This window comes from Monodelphis domestica, chromosome 3 (genome assembly GCF_027887165.1).
Source record: "Monodelphis domestica isolate mMonDom1 chromosome 3, mMonDom1.pri, whole genome shotgun sequence".
Taxonomy (NCBI): Eukaryota; Metazoa; Chordata; class Mammalia; order Didelphimorphia; family Didelphidae; genus Monodelphis; species Monodelphis domestica.
Window position 1 is genome coordinate 474079563 of NC_077229.1, and position 18563 is coordinate 474098125.

General features: G+C 34.1%; 1 protein-coding gene across 19 annotated transcripts in view; it reads right to left on the reverse strand.

Annotated features, from left to right (window-relative positions):
• The window catches only part of FAM172A (family with sequence similarity 172 member A), a 560458-nt gene that overhangs the window by 61583 nt on the left and 480312 nt on the right, over positions 1-18563 (reverse strand). For 2 of the 19 annotated variants that reach the window (XR_008917892.1, XM_056824647.1), the window contains one exon: positions 12523-12585. The exons of 15 other annotated variants lie outside the window; for them this stretch is intronic. Coding sequence is in view for 2 of the 4 variants with exons in the window: in XM_056824647.1 (XP_056680625.1) it covers positions 12572-12585 (14 nt within the window). In the remaining 2 variants the exon portion in view is untranslated. Of the gene's footprint in view, positions 1-12378; positions 12586-18563 lie in introns of those variants that run through there. 2 more of the 19 variants (XM_056824646.1, XM_056824648.1) reach the window with 1 other exon arrangement.

The window sequence follows — 18563 nt, forward strand, 5'->3', positions numbered from 1 at the left end:
CAAGTCAGTCAAAAAATAATTTATTATGCCTTAACTATGTTCCAGTCACAGCTAATTGCTAGAGATACAAATAGAAGCAGAATAAAAGACAGTCTTTACCCTCAAGGAACTTACATTCTAAGGAGCAAAGACAATTTATAAAAAGAAGCCTGAAATGAAAGGGATGAAAAGGAATAAAGAAATGCCCAGTACCTATGGATTGTAAAAAAAAAAAAAAGCCCAAGTAGAGAGTCAGAAGGACAGTCTGGAGAGGATTATCTTTGTGATTTTATTTTTATTTTTATTTTATTTTTTTGGTTACAATATTTACTTTATTTCCCTCCCCCAAAACCACCCTTCCGGCAGCCAATGCGCAATTTCATTGGGTATTACTTGTGTCCTATTTCCATATTGTTGTTTGCACTAAGATGTTCATTTAGTATCTTTGTGATTTTAAAGAGCTTAATTGTACAATTATTTCTTGATTGCCCACGATAATGCAAAGGATTTTGTAGGCCATAGTTGCAGAGGAAAATTGAGGGATGGAGGTTTTAACGGATTTGTCCAAGGCAAGAAATTAGCAAAGTAGACATTAGAACTTATCTGCTGGCTCCTAGTTACATGTTTAGTGAAAATTTGTCCAAAAGCATTTGTAAAGGTATCTTTACTGGCAGCTAATGTATTTAAATTAATGGTAGGTGAAATTCAGCTATATTCATAATCTTATGTCAAAATTGTCAGATAAAACTACAAAACAGTTAATGTTTTTGTACTTTCAATTATTGTTTTAGACCATAAGCAATTAGGCATTTATATACTTACTATACATAGTCATATGTATATTTGTATACTTAATATACAGTTCACTTTGATCTTTTACAGGGAAAAAGTGAAAAACTTGGTGAAATGTTATCAATCATTGATAAAGAATATCAAATCTTTATAAAATTAACTTCAATTATATATAGTCCTAGTTAATCACTATTTAAAACTTTTTTTTCTCCTCCACAAACTTAAAGAAACTTTTGGAAAGTATTCTGGAATAGTTAGAACTTATTTTTAAGGCAGAATATATATATATGTATATATGTATATATATTTCATTATGAAAACCTCAAAATGATTTAAGCTCTTAATGAATCATTTTATTTAATTTTGGAAAAGGGGTTAAAATTTATCTATGATCAATATGATCATGCTTAGGAGACAAGTTAAATTGAAGGAAAGGTTTTTAAAAAAAGAAGTATGCTTGCTTTTCTGACCTATGCATAGGAACTTTTAAAAATTCAAAATCCTTGAAGAGAAAACTAGAATTTAGTTTCTCTTGACAAATGTGGTCTGTAGAGATTGCAGTTCAGGTGATGTTAGAAGGTATCCTGTTGTGGAGCTGTGCTTGGCAGGTTTCCATACCAGAAAGGCTTCAACTAGTATTAGTAATAGACTGAATTTGCTTTATAAGGACCAACCTAGCTAAATGTTAGAGGTTTGTCATCAGTAAATTGGCTCTTGTCATACAAATAAAAAAAAATCAAAATGACCCTTAGTTTTGGTGTAGCCTTATTATTTTTCTTCTGTGATAGTAGTGGAATAGCAGAAATAGAGGAAGAAGACACTAAGATTAAACACAGTTTATACTATCCATAAACATTCTTATCTACTTAAACTCTAAAAGTAAGATCTTTGTCAAATGGCCATCACATTTCTATACTAGTGTAAGAACTAGACCACATTAATATTGGCATTCGAGAGACCAATGAAACCAGAGGACAAAAAGAAGTTGCAGTTAAATAAAAGGGTAGTTCACAGGTTCTGGCTAGAGAGTCAAATAAAAGAGTTGGTTTCATCATATGTTGAAAATCAACATGAAATTTCATGGGACACTTGGTCACCTCTTTTTTATAATATTCATAAAAATCAGCCATGAAGATAACTACAATTTATGCATCAACATCAGTTGAAGGGATGAATACTTAGAGAAACCCTATGAAGAAGTTGACTCCAAACTAAAGCAATATACTATATACTTTGGTGCTTGGGGATTTTAATGTGAAGGTAGGTACAGAGTAAAATGGTGAAAAGTATGCTGGAAGTTTAAGAAGAAAGGTCAATGGCTTGTGGAGTACTCAGTCACTTTGTATCTTTTATGATATTTTAATGATATTCTTAAAGAGGAGATGAATAGGGCCAGATACGTGATCACCAAACAAATTACACAAAACACCAAACAAAATAACATTAAAAACCCCATAAAATCAACTCTAAACAGGCAGAAAACTACTTGTTACTGATGAAGGATTCATTTTAAAATAACCAGCTTCATGGAGAATCAGAAACATTTGTAATTAAATAATCACTTTGCAATTGCCAAGGTCAAAATCAACACTCAATTATAAGGATAAAGATGAAAATACATGAAGAAAAACCTCAAAAGTTTTAAACTTAGTCAAACAAGCTATCTGAGCCAAAAAATGGTAAATAGAAAAGAGACAAAGATGCCGAGTTTCATTATTACTATATCCTGCAAATATCTAAAGGATTCAAAGTAGTTGCTACAGTGAGGAGGCCAGAAGACTCCAGAAACCACCTTAGACAGAAAATACTCAATTCCCTTGCCAGCAAGAGCTGTGGAAACTAAGTGCACCATCATTCTGGTGGAATATTATGAGGAATACTACCTCTTACATCAACAAAGAATAGAGAAGAGCAAATCCATGGAACGCTGGGTGTGAGGTACAGCTAAATTTAATTATCTGAAGAGGTTTGTTAGAGAAACTAGGAGCACAAATAGACAGTTTTTATAAAAATCTTTTTATGACAAATTACTACATTTTCACTCTAAGGTCCCTCTTGCTGATGTGCTAACTGAAGAAAAAGAAATGAAACTTAAAACAATGTATGGAAGAATAGCAGATCACGTGTACACCAAGAAAACCTGGGCTAGCAGAGACATCTTTAAAACATAGAGAATAAGTTAGCATGGAGAGATGATTCCAGCTTGTGGAAAATATCAGAAGAATGAAAAATTGCAATAGAAAGTAGATCAATAACTACTAACCTAATTGCCTACTTTGTTGTTTCAATAACATCTTTATGAAAATAATTCTTACATAAATCAAGCATGTCTTTCACAGAAAGATGAAAAAGCACAGGCTTTAAGAATGATTTTTAATAGCACACATCATAGTATAGAGAGAAGTAATTAGTAGATTTTTATGTAGAAAATAAGTAGATTTTTATGTAGAAAGACAAAGTGAACAAAGGATCTCTCTTTCTGTTTGCCTGTTTCCACCAGCCAGCAGAATCAATGACAACATTGGTGACCAGGAATACTCCTTGATTTGTACCAACTGCTCATGGCATCTTTGTGATTTTCTAGGTTTTATGTTCCTGGTCCCACATGTTCACTACATGTCTACCCTTTCTGAAGTCTATATATGTCCACTCCACATGTATCCATCCCCTACTGGTAATGTAATCTGTGAGAAACATCCAAATGATGAACAATATTTATAAATATCCTTATGTATGTCGGGGAAATATTTCTTGTCACTTATTTTGCTGTTTGATAAATCTTTTGCTCTTAGCTACAGCAAAATTTAACAAATGTTAACAAAATGATCTTGCTTGTCTGTTTTCTTCTACACTTCCTTCTACTCTCTTTTAAAGTCTATTTTATAAGGCTTTCCCTGATTCTTCTGCTTTTCTTTTGTTTTTTCCTCATTATTACTATTCATCAGTTTTTTTCTCCTTGACCCTAATGTGCCTGGTGTTAAGTGATGGAGAGAGAAATATAAAGGAAAAAACTCCCTACTCACAATGGGCTTAGTTGGTTGCTTCTGAAAATGTATGTCTCATTTTGTTTCTCTAGTTCATCTTTTCTTTATTAAGAGCTTGGTAGCATATTTCAACAACAATCTTCTGAAGTCATGATCAGTCATTGGATGTATCAGTCTTTCAAAGTTATATTTCTTTATAATTATCATTGTATGAACTATTTAGGTCTTATTCACTGAATTCTTCATCAATACATGCAAGTCTTCAAGGTTTCCCTAAACACACCATTTCTGACAGCATTCCTTTCCATTCACTTCACTTTGTTTTCATCATTCCTGAATAATAGGCAGCCCTTTTCCCTATTAATTGTTTTTTTTTTTAAACCCTTACCTTCCGTCTTGGAGTCAATACTGTGTATTGGCTCCAAGGCAGAAGAGTGGTAAGGGCTAGGCAATGGGGGTCAAGTGACTTGCCCAGGGTCACACAGCTAGGAAGTGGCTGAGGCCAGATTTGAACCTAGGACCTCCCGTCTCTAGGACTGGCTCTTAATCCACTGAGCTACCCAGCTGCCCCCTTCTATTAATTGTTATAACAAAGCATGCTGCTATAAATGGAGTTGTAAATATAGTTTCTTTTTTCCCTTCTGTCTCTACCTCTTTGGGATATATGTCCAGTTAATAGTATCACTAGGTCCAAGGCCATACAATTTAGTGAATTTTGAAGTATACTTTAAATTGTTTTCCTGACTAGTTGTATTATGGGGTTCAGATGTGTACTCCTGGGGTTAGGAAAGGATACCTTTTGCAAGAATGCAAGACTCCAAAACTTAGCTTAAAAACAAAAAGAGAAATTTATTAATTTAGGAAAGTAATGTTGAGAATGGCCAGGAGGATAGCAAGGTGGAACAGCAAGATGGAAGGCTGCTCCCAGAACTCATCAATTCTGGGGATTTTATACTCTTGCAACAAATGCTGTGTCATAGTGTGGACGTGACTCTAGAGTGGTCGTCACTCAGGCATTTGGTGGGGTGGGGTGGTCATCTGACTGGGGTCTGTCTGGAGACTTAGGGAATGACCTTAGTTTTAGGGAACAGACAGATGTCTGAGATGTAGCCTGGTAGGATCGAGGTGTAGCCTGGAGGTGCATCTCTCTGTCCATCTTAAATCAAAAGGATAATTAAAGGAGGACAATCATGTCAGGGTCCTATAGGGATCATTGGATGTTTTAGGCTAGGAGTCATGAGGATGTAAGGGAGCAAAGGAATTTCCTGGATAATAGTTTGCCTGAGTTTCTGGAGGTACAGTGCCCATGTCAGTTGGACCAATTCATAGTTCTACTAACTCAAAAGTATATTAAGTGGAGTGGTATAAAACTCAAATAGAAAAGTGAGCATTGCATAATGACTTAGAAAACCACAAATTAACATTATCTATGTTTTGTATGTTTTTATATATGTATTATATGTTTTATTTTGTTAAAGATTTCCCAATTACTCCATTTTACTTCTCAGTGATACCTCTGCATTAGTGTTTGTCCACCCATAACTCCTCCAAAAATTGTCATTTTCCTTTTTTGTCATTTTGGTCAATTTGATGGCTGTGAAATAAAACATTAGAATTGTTTTAATCTGCCTTTCTTTTATTTGGTGTTTTGGAATATTGTTTCATGTGGTTCTTTCATATAGCTTGCCTTTTTCTTTTTGAAAAATTTCTGTTCATACCCTTTGATGACTTATCTTTTGGAAAATCATTGGCTTTATTTTAAAATATATTTTTGAACCTTAAGAAGTGAGGGATTATGAAGGGCTACTTGTTCCCTCTCTATTAGACTAATCATTTAATTATTATTTAGCTCTTTAAATTGCTAAAAGCTCTTCTAATTGCTCAAATATATTAAGCTTTCTAGGTTTCACTTGTCTTATTTTTACATTTCAAAGATTCTATCTAGCTCTGGTGTTTCTATAAGGAATGTCTGAAAATTCTATATTTTAATAAAAATAATTTTCCCCTCCCATGTAGATTTACTCAAGTTTCCAGAATACATTATTTCTGGTTATAAGGTGTTTTTTTTCCTTTGTGCTGTTTGGTATACTATACTCCAAGGTTTCCTTTTCTTTATATCAGTTGAAGCATTTGTGATCCTGAATGTGATTCATTTGATCTTGAACACTTTCTTTGCTCCTTATAATTTTTTCTCCTTTGAATAATAATATTTAGGTTATAATATTTCTTAGTGTTTTCAATTTGGGGTTTCTTTCAGGAGGTAATCAACGCGTTCCCACTTTTACTTTGCCTTCTGGTTCTAACAATTTTAGGCAATTTCTTTTATGATTTATTGAAATATAATACAATCTCTGGATCAGTAATAGTTTTCAGGGATTTTAATGATTTTAAAATTCTCTCTCCTTATCCTGTTTTCCTGGTCACTTTTTTATTGTAGCTACTTCACAAGCTCTAATATTTTAGTCTTTTGAATTTGTTCTTAATATGTCTCATGCCACTGAATCACTGAGTTCTGTTTGCTCCATTCTGTCTTCCTGAGAGTTCACTTTCAGTCATGCTTTTAACCTTTTATTCCAAATTGTTTATTTTCTTTCCAATTCTGTCTTTAAGAGCCTTAAGGTCATTTTTTATTTCTAGGTTCATTTCTTCCACCTACTCTTAGAATGCATGGGACCAAGCCACTATTTTTTTCTCATATCCTTCTTGTGATTATTTTTTTTAAGGTTTTACCTCTTTTTTAATCCACAGTGTTTTTTCATTACTTGCACAGTTCTCTTATATTTCTTTTGCACCTTAAATTCCTGGATTGGGACTTTGTATCACAGACTTCTTTTTCACTCTTGGTTGGGCTGGCTAGGTCATAATTCTATTATCTCCCTAGAAGGGATGCTGCTGCTGTTGCTGCTGCCATGGCTCTGGATAGAGTAGCTGGTTCCTGGTCCCTCTCTTGTATCCATGGCTTGATAAAGGGAGCTATGACCAACCATGTCTAATACTTTGCCTTAATATCTGACCTTGGCCTCCATATCTGGTGGTCCAATATGAGCAATGGTCTCTGCCCTTTCTCCTTCTTCTTGGTAGACATATGCTGGGAGGTGGCTTTGTTTCCTCTTGCGGTTTTGACAGGATCCTGAAGACTGGGCTGATTTCAAGGGTACTGAGGCAAGCACATAGTGATCATAAACTCTTCAAGTTTAACTACTAGGACCTTCGTTTGTCACTTTCATCTCTGACATTCTAGCAAATCTATGAATTTCATAACTACTCTTACACAAGAAGCTTCATGATGATACTTCCATTCTAATTAATGAAGAATTAGTCAAGACAATATAGCTCCTTAGATCCTTCTGTTCTTTAGCAAGTGGGACTGAGAATCTTAAAAAAAATAAAGATTGCTGAAAGTATTAGTATATGATGTCCTATGTATTAAAAATGTTTTCATCACTTTTTCTCCTTTGTTCCCAATACTCCAAATTTTCAAGAGTAACGATAGCTACAGAATTCATTATTATGTGTCAAACTTATAGTGTTGTTCTTCACTGCATTTAGTTGAGTTGGTCTTCAGAGAGCAGATACAGTTTGCTCCCAGCAGTTTATTTTAAGGCTTTAAGCTTGAATCTAACAAAGCTGACTCTCTATTAACATACACTTTTTGAGAACCTAGGGGTTACCTAGGTACCTTTATTAGAGTAAGACTGGGTGAGGATGGAGTAGGGAATGTGTGTCTTAGGGGATCATGCAATTAGACCAAGTAGACAGAGGAATAATTTATTGAACATTTATTGTGGGGGCAGCTAGAATGGATTGAAAGCCAGGCCTAGAGAAGGATGGTCCCAGGTGGACTCAGATACTTTCTACCTGTGTGACCCTGGAAAAGTCACTTAACCCCCATTGCCTAGTCTTTGATGCTCTTCTGTAGTACACAGTATTGATTTTAAGATGGAAGAGTTAAAAAAAGAGTTAAAAAAAGTTAAAGAGTTAAGCATAAGAGTTAAAAAAAAACATTTACTGTGTGCACATTTATTACTTAGCAAACATTTAACTCTACTTAGTGGCCAATTAGCTAGTAAATTGTAGAAAACTGTGCCCTACACTAAAGCACTTATTTTTGTATTTCCAAGAAAAACCTGATATATTTATTTTCATGATAGATACAGATTTTTCATTATTTTCGATTTTACTAAGACACTGTATTCCTATCTTTACCACCAACCATATATAATCTCCTGCTTAAAACTAGCATTTTTTACAGGTCATTTTTATCTACCCAAGCACAGTATACATTATCACCTTATTTAATGATAATAAATCCCAATGAGCATTATTATTATTATTATTATTATTATTATTTGTGTTTAATTATTATTTTAAAAATTAAAAAGTAAGCAGAAAATTTATTTGATTGATGGTCATTCATACATGAATAAAAGGAAAAATGAATTGAATGAAAAGGCATTTACTCAGTGCTTAATATATGTAAAGTATTTTACTCAACCATTACACTTCTTTTTTTTTTGTATTTTTTAAAAAATGCAGCTTAAAGCAAGTTCTTTTTTACTCAGATCATATACTGATTGCTACCTCATTCACTAGCATTCTTGAATGAATGAATCTACCTGGAGCACCCTATTCCCAGGCATATTGTGGCCTCTGTGTTAGCTCAGACAGGCAGATAAATCCTTTGGGTGGACCTAGCTTTGTGCTAAAAAAAGAGAGGAGGAAGAAGATTTGAAGCTATGAAACAAAAAGAAAAGTAAAAAGCTTGTCGAGTTCCAATATCATCAACAGTAGAGACACTGTTCAATAATACCCCACTTTCCTGACTGGTGGTCACTGATTTTTTGTGGGGAAAAAAAAAACTGTTAATATTTCAACATTATATAAAAAGATATGGTCTGATTTTTTCTTAGAATTCAACAATTCTTAGTATTTTCTTGACAGTACAAATATTGCAAAAGATTTTTGCATATTGCTTGAGACTAATATGAGTAACATTATACTTGTGATATTAATTTTAGATATTACTTGAGAATGAAAGGAACAACATTTATTGAAGAGGCCCATGTTCTAGTGTGGTAGCAGGATTATCTAGGGAAGTGATAGTGAACCTTTTAGAGATTGAGTGCCCAAATTGCACCTTCAATCTGCCTGTGAGCCCCCCATATTTCCCCAGACAGTGGAGGAAGGAAGTGCTTGAATCGAACTGCTGGGCAGAAGGACAAGGGATGTGAAAATTGTCTTCAGACATGATTGAGAGGGGGAATGGGGTAGCTCTCTCCTGCATGCTGGGGCATGCATGCCACTCCTTCAACATGGATCTAGGGTGTTTTACTTTTTTCTCCCACTTCTACCTTTTCTTTTATTGGTTTCATAATCATTAATTCAATATTGAACAGGAACATGAAATGGTGGAAGGAGCTAAGGCCTCAGACACAGAAAAACCTGGATTGAAGTCACTATTTAAGATTACACTTTCTTAAACCAATGGAATCATAGTCTGGTCCAAAAAATATCATTATCACATGCAAAAAAATTGAGTCTACATAAGGTGAAAAGGGTTGTACTCCCTTCCTGTCTTTATGGAGCTTAAGGGAAAAAATCAACAGGCAGAAATAATATATTAACAAAGAAATTAGTAAATATACCCACATTGGGGAGCTAGGAGGATTGGTCAAATGATAAATAAAGTATGCACATTACTACTTTTATTAGAAAGCCAGGCTATGTGTTAGATTCTTGATCTTAATGCTCTCTTAATGTATGGGTGTATCATATGTTGGACTCCCTGACTGATTTAAATCCATGTGTTTTAAACTCTAAATCCAGTATTCCTTTTGGTATGATAGTTCTCTCCCCTCTGTTCTACCATCCTGACACCTTGTAGTATCCTTTCCATGGAAGAACAGATCTCTCGACTTTCATTCACTTTCTGGCTATGAGGGAGACGAATCTCTACTCTTTTGCCTCCTCTTTGGACAGTTGCCTTAGCCTTCTTGTCAATGGATTATCTGGTCCTTCTGTCTATTTACTAGCAATTTTTTTGGCCTTTTATCTACGGACAGATTCCTGGTCCTCTTCCTTTAGAACCACTTTTTAAATCATTCTTCCTAACTGTTTTCCATCAGTTGATTCATCTGATCTGTCTGATATCCTGACCAGTGACTTCTTATGTTCCACCTCAGTTGTGTTATATGTAGCATTTATCATTTCAAATTGTTTGCTAACACAAAAAGATATATGGTAACATTACCAAGGATAATAAGGTACAATATAACATTGTGGGTGGTATTACGTGTCTTGGGAAAGACACTGGAAGGAAAGTAAAGATGTCTAATGCACTGGATAGATTCTCTAAGGAAGATTTACGAAAGGATATGAACCAAAAGGACCCAATATCAGAAGGAAGGAATCTGAACATGAATAAGATCTTGGATCTATTTAACTATCAAAGCACATTTATAGTTCACTTCAGCTTCTACTCTTCTTTATTGCCCACATAAAGGGATTCTTGAATGTTGCACAGCTTTGCCTGGTACTCTTATGATGAATTAAGATAATTAAACTTCTGAGAGAAAATTTTAATCATAATTTTAAAAGTTTCAAAAAAATAATTCAGTGAGCTAATTAATGAGTGACAATATTTCTCAAGAAAGACCTCAGCATCCCATGTTTTCCTTGGCAGCCACTGAAATAACTTTTTTCCCTACTGTATCAACCACAACTGTGACACATTAAAAATTAACTTTTTATTAAAATAAAAACCCCCACTAAGATGGAAGAATGAAGCACATTCTAATATAGTTGTTTAAATTCTTATTAATTAAAACTGAACCAGAAAGCTTGCAACATATCTTATGAAAAGCACATATCCAATTTCTTGCTTTTCTTTTTTGGGGGGGAGGGGTCACAAAATCTGTGATTTCATTGAAATAGAGAATTTCTAATGAGGAAACTTTCCTTACAAATACAAGCTGACATTTATTTTGCAACTTGACTCAGATTGTTCCCTAGTGCACTTACAGCTTGCCCAGAGGTAAGATATGAACCTAAATCTACCTAGATCTTCCTATTTCCAAAGCCGGTCCTCTATCCACTATACTAGTAGTCTTGCAAATGGCCCCAGGACTGCCAGTCTTATTTCTAGCTGGCTCCCATATCCATCCTTGGGAAGAACACCTCTTGTGAAGAAGAGGACTATCCTGAACACCAACTATTGACCAAATGCTACTGATGAACAAGTCCCAGCCCCTCAGGAATAGTAATGTTCCCATGACCACCAATTTAGACCCAAAGACATCATTCAAGGAAGCCACCCTTGTGGAGATGTGACTTTTTTAATTGCCTCTAACAGTATGACAGTCTCAGCTCCTCAGCAACCACGGTTACCAAAACCACCAAAAGAAAGTTTTTACCACAGAAGTCCTTGACATATCCTTAATAAGTAAACTACAGTGGTTCATTATTAATTTTAGGTTAATGTTAATTCATATTTATTATATTTTTTAAAAATTTCTATTTTGTGCATTTCATAATGCATGTAATTAACAAATTAGTGGGCATACATGATTTATAATATATTAGAGCCATATATGCAAAAATATTTTATTTCTAGGAAATGTGATAAAAATGTGGCAATTAATGCATAATATTATGTTATCTCCTGATTTCTTTTAAAGAATATACTATAAAAATACTTTAACCCTGGCATGTGAGTATTTTACAAATCTTAGCTTGGACTTGTTTTATAAAATAATTTACACTGAATTTTTTTAGAATGCCTCTGTGAATGGTTTATGGGAAGTATTTTATTTTGTGGAATGGGGAAATAGGTCAAAAAAGGTAATATAACTTTTACTTGGTCAAACTAACTATGTTAGATATGGAAAAATAACTTTTTTATCCTTATCTCCTTTAGTTTACTGGTGACAATGGTTTCAGTGGTCTTTTACTTGGCAGATGCAGACTTCAAGTCTTTAATTTAAACCAACAATATTAAAATAATTTCAACGTTTATGTGCAGAGTTATTTTCAACAAAAAGTATATTCAGAGTTACTCAAAGTTCAGATTTCTTTGATGCTAAAAAAGAAACCAAAAAATCAAGGCCAATACATAAATAAATCCACTTTAAATTAAATGGTGCTTCATTTATTTTCTTTGGGGGGGGCAATTTTCTCATGTTGGCTGTTCAATGTGTCATTGAAACTCTGGGAGACTTCAGTTCTCCATTTCTACTGGTCACAGCAAAGGCACCACACATTTTTTCTGTTTTTTTTTTTAATAGCATCAAATTTAGTATTTATGCTGAAGAACTATATAAATGAATAAACACATTATCTAATGTCCAGTATTTCTGTAAATGTAGCCAAGTTGTCTTACTTTGAAGGCTTACTCTTACTCTCAGGAGACTAACTTAATGAGGAAGAAAACTAGTCTGTTTCTTCTGAAGTTGTCAACAGGAATGCCATTTACAATCTGGACTAAATCACAAATCAAATCATTTCCCACAGGCCACCAGACAGCCATCAGATGGTAACAGCTCATAGTCTCTGTATACTCAAGTAGAATTTGTACTGTTGACCTAGGAGACGAGTCTAAATGAAATTGATCAGATGCACATGTGGGTGTGGGTTATTGAACCTTTATAAATACAGATTTGGTGTGCTGGAGTCATATGAATGAATTGTTTTCCTGCTTTCTCACCAGGTCTCGACAGATCAATTATGGAAGTTCTAGATGGACCCCTATTTGGAGGACTTTTAATCCTACCTGTTGAGAAAAGTCACGTGACGAGGATGAGTGACACCATCTGCTTGTGTCACTGGGTTGCAACTGTTAGAAAGACATAAGCAATAGGAAAAGATATCATAACATGAAAATAAATTGCTAGGGAAGTAGAATCTTATCAGTTTCAAGTCCATGGCCACTTTTCTAAATAGTATCCATAGCAGCAAGATATCAATGATTTAGCATCAATTTTATCAATATTCATACAACTTATATGGAAATACTTTTTACTGTATAATGTGATTATTTTCAGGGGTGACCCAACTAATATTAAATAACAATGAAGCATGGTGTCTCATAAATCATTCTGAAGGCTGGGTCCATCACAATAGTCTAACTGACAGGGGGGAGTTACAGAATGTGTTTGAGAAATTAGGTTCAGGTGGAAAAAAATCAAAATAGAGAAGAACTGCAAGAGTTCAGGGGATGAGTTTGAGGGAATGTTGGATGTGATGATATAACAAAAGAACTTGCATTTGGATAAAAGAAATGCAACAAAAACAGATATCAGATCACTGGAATAGTAAATGCCTTCAACAGTCAGTGTTACTAGCTGAATTTTATGATCTCATATGGTTAGGGAAGTTATGGCCAATTTTGTACACCTGAGTAAAATGAAACATAATAAGTACATAAGTAAACAAGATACAAAAATTAGATTGAATAGATTGAATTGAATTGTAAAAGTCATGGGGTTTTTTCCTTTTTTGGTTGAGAGAAGGCAACAAAAATATTATTTTTGATTGCCATCTTTAGTTTTTTTACATCCATCTATTCAGAAAAAAATCCTACATGAACTCAGTAGATGCTTTCCAAAAGACTTTTCAGAGAGGGAATTGCAGTTACAAAATTATGAAATAAAATATTTGCTTACAAATACTATAATTTAATTTCTTTTCTGAGACATTCAGAAATTTCTCTGAATGTCAAACATTATATTGCTCTGAGTGAGAAGTAGAATTCTTTTTTTATTTGGATAGAATTCTTATTATCTACAATTATAACTAACTTAAAAACAAAACCAAGTAAACTTTTCTAACAAAGTTCCCTGATCAAAGGCTGAACAAGCAAGAGAAGTGAAATGTGGCCTTAGATTCATATTGTGGGAATGTGTTTGTGATCTAATTGAGTGCTTGCATACATTATTCCTATGCTTTGAGAACAGAGTACCAATTGTAATTTCTGTACTGAACCAAAATAGCAGAATCTGTCATTTGGTATACTGGAGTATGTGCACATTTGTATCATTATTCATAGAATAATTGTATGCTTCTTTTTAATGTTATTTTGCAACATTTTATTCTTTTAAAAATAGTACGCAAACTATCTTGAGCATGAATTTCAATAACAAAATTAGTCACTGTTTCAGCAGACATTTTCAATACATGAATGCAGATGCTTATGAATATCTGCTTTGATAAAATGTTATTCTAACATGCCTCGTATGTTATTTTACCACAATTTACATCGTTATAATAGGTTATTGATTGATTTTAGGTTTAAGGGACTAAGGTACTATTCAGTAATGACTATGTGCTACAAGTTTATTGCAAGTGCCCAAGGTTCATTCACCCCAAGCAATTTAGTCAATAACCAATTTTTATACTTCTATCTCCTTCAAAATTCCAAACCAATAATCTCTGTTTTTTTAATTATTTCAGTATCAGACTAACATTTCCCATGGAAATCAATATGGGTGCGATCCATTAGCCAAAAATCTGCAGCACTGCAATGCAAACATATTAAAAATATTGATCTTGCGAGCTACTGATGTTTTGATTGACTTTAATGTTTGTAAGCAGCAATAACAGAATTTCAATGACTGAAACAAACTTTTGATTAAAATTATAGATTTTGTGGGGGGGAAATTTGCTATTTTACTGTTTTAAGGCATATCACATGGTTTACTTGCCTGCTATAAATGAGCCCAGTGGTATATACTTATCCAATTCCTTATTTGTAAATATTTTAGTCTATCATAGCTTACACATTTTTTAATCTACTTTGAACCACCCTGACATTTCAATTCTCCTTCTCATTACATTTTGCAGGGAAGTAGGAGGCAATTCTTGACTGAGAGTATCAGGAACTGAGGGTTCTAATCTTACTTCTTTAGTAAGGCATTTACCTCTCACCTTAATTCCTTTACATTTGAAATAGAAATTTTATTTGATTATTAGTTCACATACATACACATAAATGTATATAATAATTTGTGTTTCACTAAAAAGGTTACATTTGAGGAGCCTATTCAACTAAAGATACTATAGAAATAATAAATCTAGAAGATGAGAAGGACTTTAGATAGTCTCATTCTACAAATGAGAATACTGAGGCCCAGAGAAGGGAAATGATATGTTCAAGACATTTAACTAGACGGAAATTCTGACTTTTCACACAGAGCTCTTATATCATTTTGTCTTCCCTATCTCATTTCAGCTTTAATCTAGCACCCTTGTGGTTACTAGCAAGTAGGAAAACTATGCCTGATTTTAAGTGTATACAAGAGAATTTAGGGGAAAAATAATGAAAAATTTCATGGCAGATGAAGGGAGCTTCTTTAAAAGCTTAACCACATGCATATTTTTCCTTTCCTTGGAAGCTTCTGGCTTTCTAAAAAAAATGCAACCTCCTATAATATATGAATTTGTAATTATCAATTGGTCCACTTTTATATCTGGTGAACTTTCACTGAGAAAACCCTCCAACAAATATTAATGGTTTGAACAAATATGGGAATTTAAAGTTAATTTATTAATACTTGAGATTTGATTTCTCCTTCATTCTTAATTACTGCTTTTTATATTCATTTTGAGGCTTATAATCACCTATTCTCCCATTCAAAATTTACTTCTAACAAATGGTGGGAGTAAAAACACCAAGTAAGGACAACAGCTTGACTACAGGGGTGGAGGGGATATGATTGAGGAGAGACTCTGAATGAACCCCCTAAAACAAAAACCAATAGCATGGATTGAGGACGCATGTGATACTCAGAGGAATCACGCATCGCCAATGGGAGGGGTGGCGGAAGGAGGGAGAAAAAAAGGTGATCTTTGTTTCTAATGAATAATGTTTGAAAATGACCAAATAAAATAATGTTTAAAATGCAAAAAAAAAATTACTTCTATAGTGATCCAAATGATTAAATCCACTGCTGTGAGGTTGAAGTACTATGTAGGAAGCCTAAAATAGTTCAGGAAAAAAAAAAGAAACCGATAGTGAGACCAGTGGATTAGACTAAGAGAAGATTCAGTGCATTTGAAAAAGATCTGAGGGTGTTAGTGGATTTCAAGCTCAATAATCCAGCCAAGAAAGATAAATGTAATCTTAAACTAGATGATTAAGAGAGTTGTGATTCACAGGATCAGGATGCTTGCAATACCAATGTCATCTTCTCTGGTCAGATCACCTATGGTGTACTGTGCTCACCTATGGGTGTCCCATTTTAAGAACACTAATAAGCTAAAGGTATAAACTGAACATATCCATAAGAGGGCAGGCAGTTTGGTGTGGGGCTTTGGGTTAATGCCACATGTGTGGAATGGTTGTATCTGAAGGGCTATCATATGCCAGATGGAATAGATCTGTTCTTGGTTCCAGAGGGGCAGAGTTAGAGCCAAAAGGTGGAAATTCCAAAGAAATGCCTAAGGCTTGGGACAAGGAAAAACTTCCTAACAATTAGAGCTCCTTCACACTGGCTGCTCTAAGAGGGACTTGGTTCCACTTTATTTGGGGTTCTTCAAGTAAAAGCTAGATGACTATTGACTGAGGAAGTTTTAAAGAGTATTCTTGCTTAGATAAAGGTTGGGCTAGATGGCCTCTATGATTCTGATTTTGAGGAGAATATGTGGGAAAGTTCCTTGAGGAAACTTATAGATATGCTGAAATAAGCAAAATGGGTATTTTTATGATGAAAGAAACTACTCTACAGTGTAACAAAAGGTCTAAGGGCATACCATAATCTATATACAGGGCCTTAAATTCTCTCACTTAAGTTACCTTCAGCTTTACTAGCAGCACCTCATTGATCTGGCCCTAAAAGTAGTTCCAATCAGCAAATCTTTTCAACTACTCATTGAGCCTTCTACTTTGCTCTGCCTCTGGTTTGTCTATCTCTTTAAGCTTCCAAATCTTACTAGCTTTGGAAGAAGCAGCAGCACAGGTAGAAAAGATCTTGAAAAGTTACCTAAGGCTCCAGAAAGCAAGAGACTAAGCCAGAAACCCAATCTATTCCTACTAATTCTGCTATGTTTTGCTGTGATGACCTTCATAACACATCTTTGAGGAAGCAAAGAAGACATATGTGGTAAGGAAGTACATATGCTGAAGACCAGCAACATAGCTCAAGATGTTAGAAATAAAAATAATTTCAAAAGATTTGATGCTATTTCTCTAAATAATGAAAAGTACAAATGGTGATGGGAGCATTGGACAAATTGGAGAGGGCTCTAGCTCTCTCGGCTATTCATAGACTCCCTTACTGGTTGATAAAATTAATCAACAAAGTTCTTTATACTACTATTGAAGAAAAGATTGGGCAATATGTGCTAGGTAATAGTAAAGTTTAGGAGCTGGCTATATAGCACCAGCAAAGACTAGTAATTAGTGGTTCAATATAAAATTCTTTATGTGTGCTCTTGATCTCATACTTTTCTGTCTCTTCTGGGATCTTGATCATTCCTTCTCTTTCTTTAATCTTTAATTCAATTCATCAAGCCTTATTAAGTTCAACTATGTACCAAGTCCTAAACTAGGCAGTGGAGATATGATAAAAATTAAATACCTCCTTCTTGTGAGAAATCTATATTGTGCTGAGGTGAAAAAAAAACATGCCCACATTTAAGAAAGTACAAAATAAATAGTATTTCTAGTATTCCTATACCTTCCCCCACCCACCAAAGATAACTATGGAGCTGGGGAAAGACCCCTAACATATATAAGAATCCAGAAAGGGTTCTTGTAAGAAGTTTTATGGTTTTTTTGAGGGGGGATAAACATTTTTAAAATTTACATATTGATACAAATTTTAATAATTGTTTTCTAAAATTTTGTGATCCATGTTCTCTTTTTCTCTCTCTTCTCCTGCCCCCTCTCAAGGTGGCAGATAATGATATAGGTTATACATGTGCTATCATGCAATATTTACATTTCCATTTTGTCATGTTGTAAAAGAAGACACATATTACTTATACAAGAAAAAAATTAACGAAGGAGATGAAGTGAAAAATATTATGCTTCAATTTGTTTTCAGACTCCATCAGTTCCTTATGTGGTAGTGCATTGCCTTTTTCATCATAAATCTCTTGGAATTGTTTTGTATCCTTGCTCTGTTGATAAAGGTTATGTTACTCACAGTTGATCATCACACACGATTGCTGTTACTGTGCATTAACTTTCTTCTGGTTCTGCTTACTTCAGTTTGTATCAGTCACTATATTGAAATGTTTCTAGATTCTTTTATGATGGTCCTGTTTATAATTTCTTATGGCACAATAGTACTCCATTACAATCATATACCAAACCTTGCTGAGTCATTTCCTGATAGACATTCCTTCAGATTCCAATTTTTTGCCAACACAAAACAACTGTTAATTTAAAAAAACTAAATAAGTTAATTCCTATTCACTGGTTCCTTTCCCATTAGCTAGAGGTCTCCCCTATCCTTAATCCTCTTTATCTAGGTCTACCATTCCCTTAATGTTATTGTCCTATATTTCTTCAATTGCAACCAAATTCCTAGAGAAAGCAATAGACAGAGTTGGGAAGACTTGAGTTCAAATTTGTCTGAAAACCTTAGAAAAGTCTCTTAAACATCTGTTTTCCTCTGATCCTTTAGTTCTAAAATGGGAATGATAATTGTACCTATCTCACAGGGTTATAAGAATGAAATGAGGTAAAAATTGTAACGTGCTTACTGTAGTACCAGGCATCATAGTTATGGCTATATAAATGTTATTCATTATTATTTTTTGTTATTACTTGTATTTCTTCACTCCTTTCTTTTGAACCTCTCACTTCCA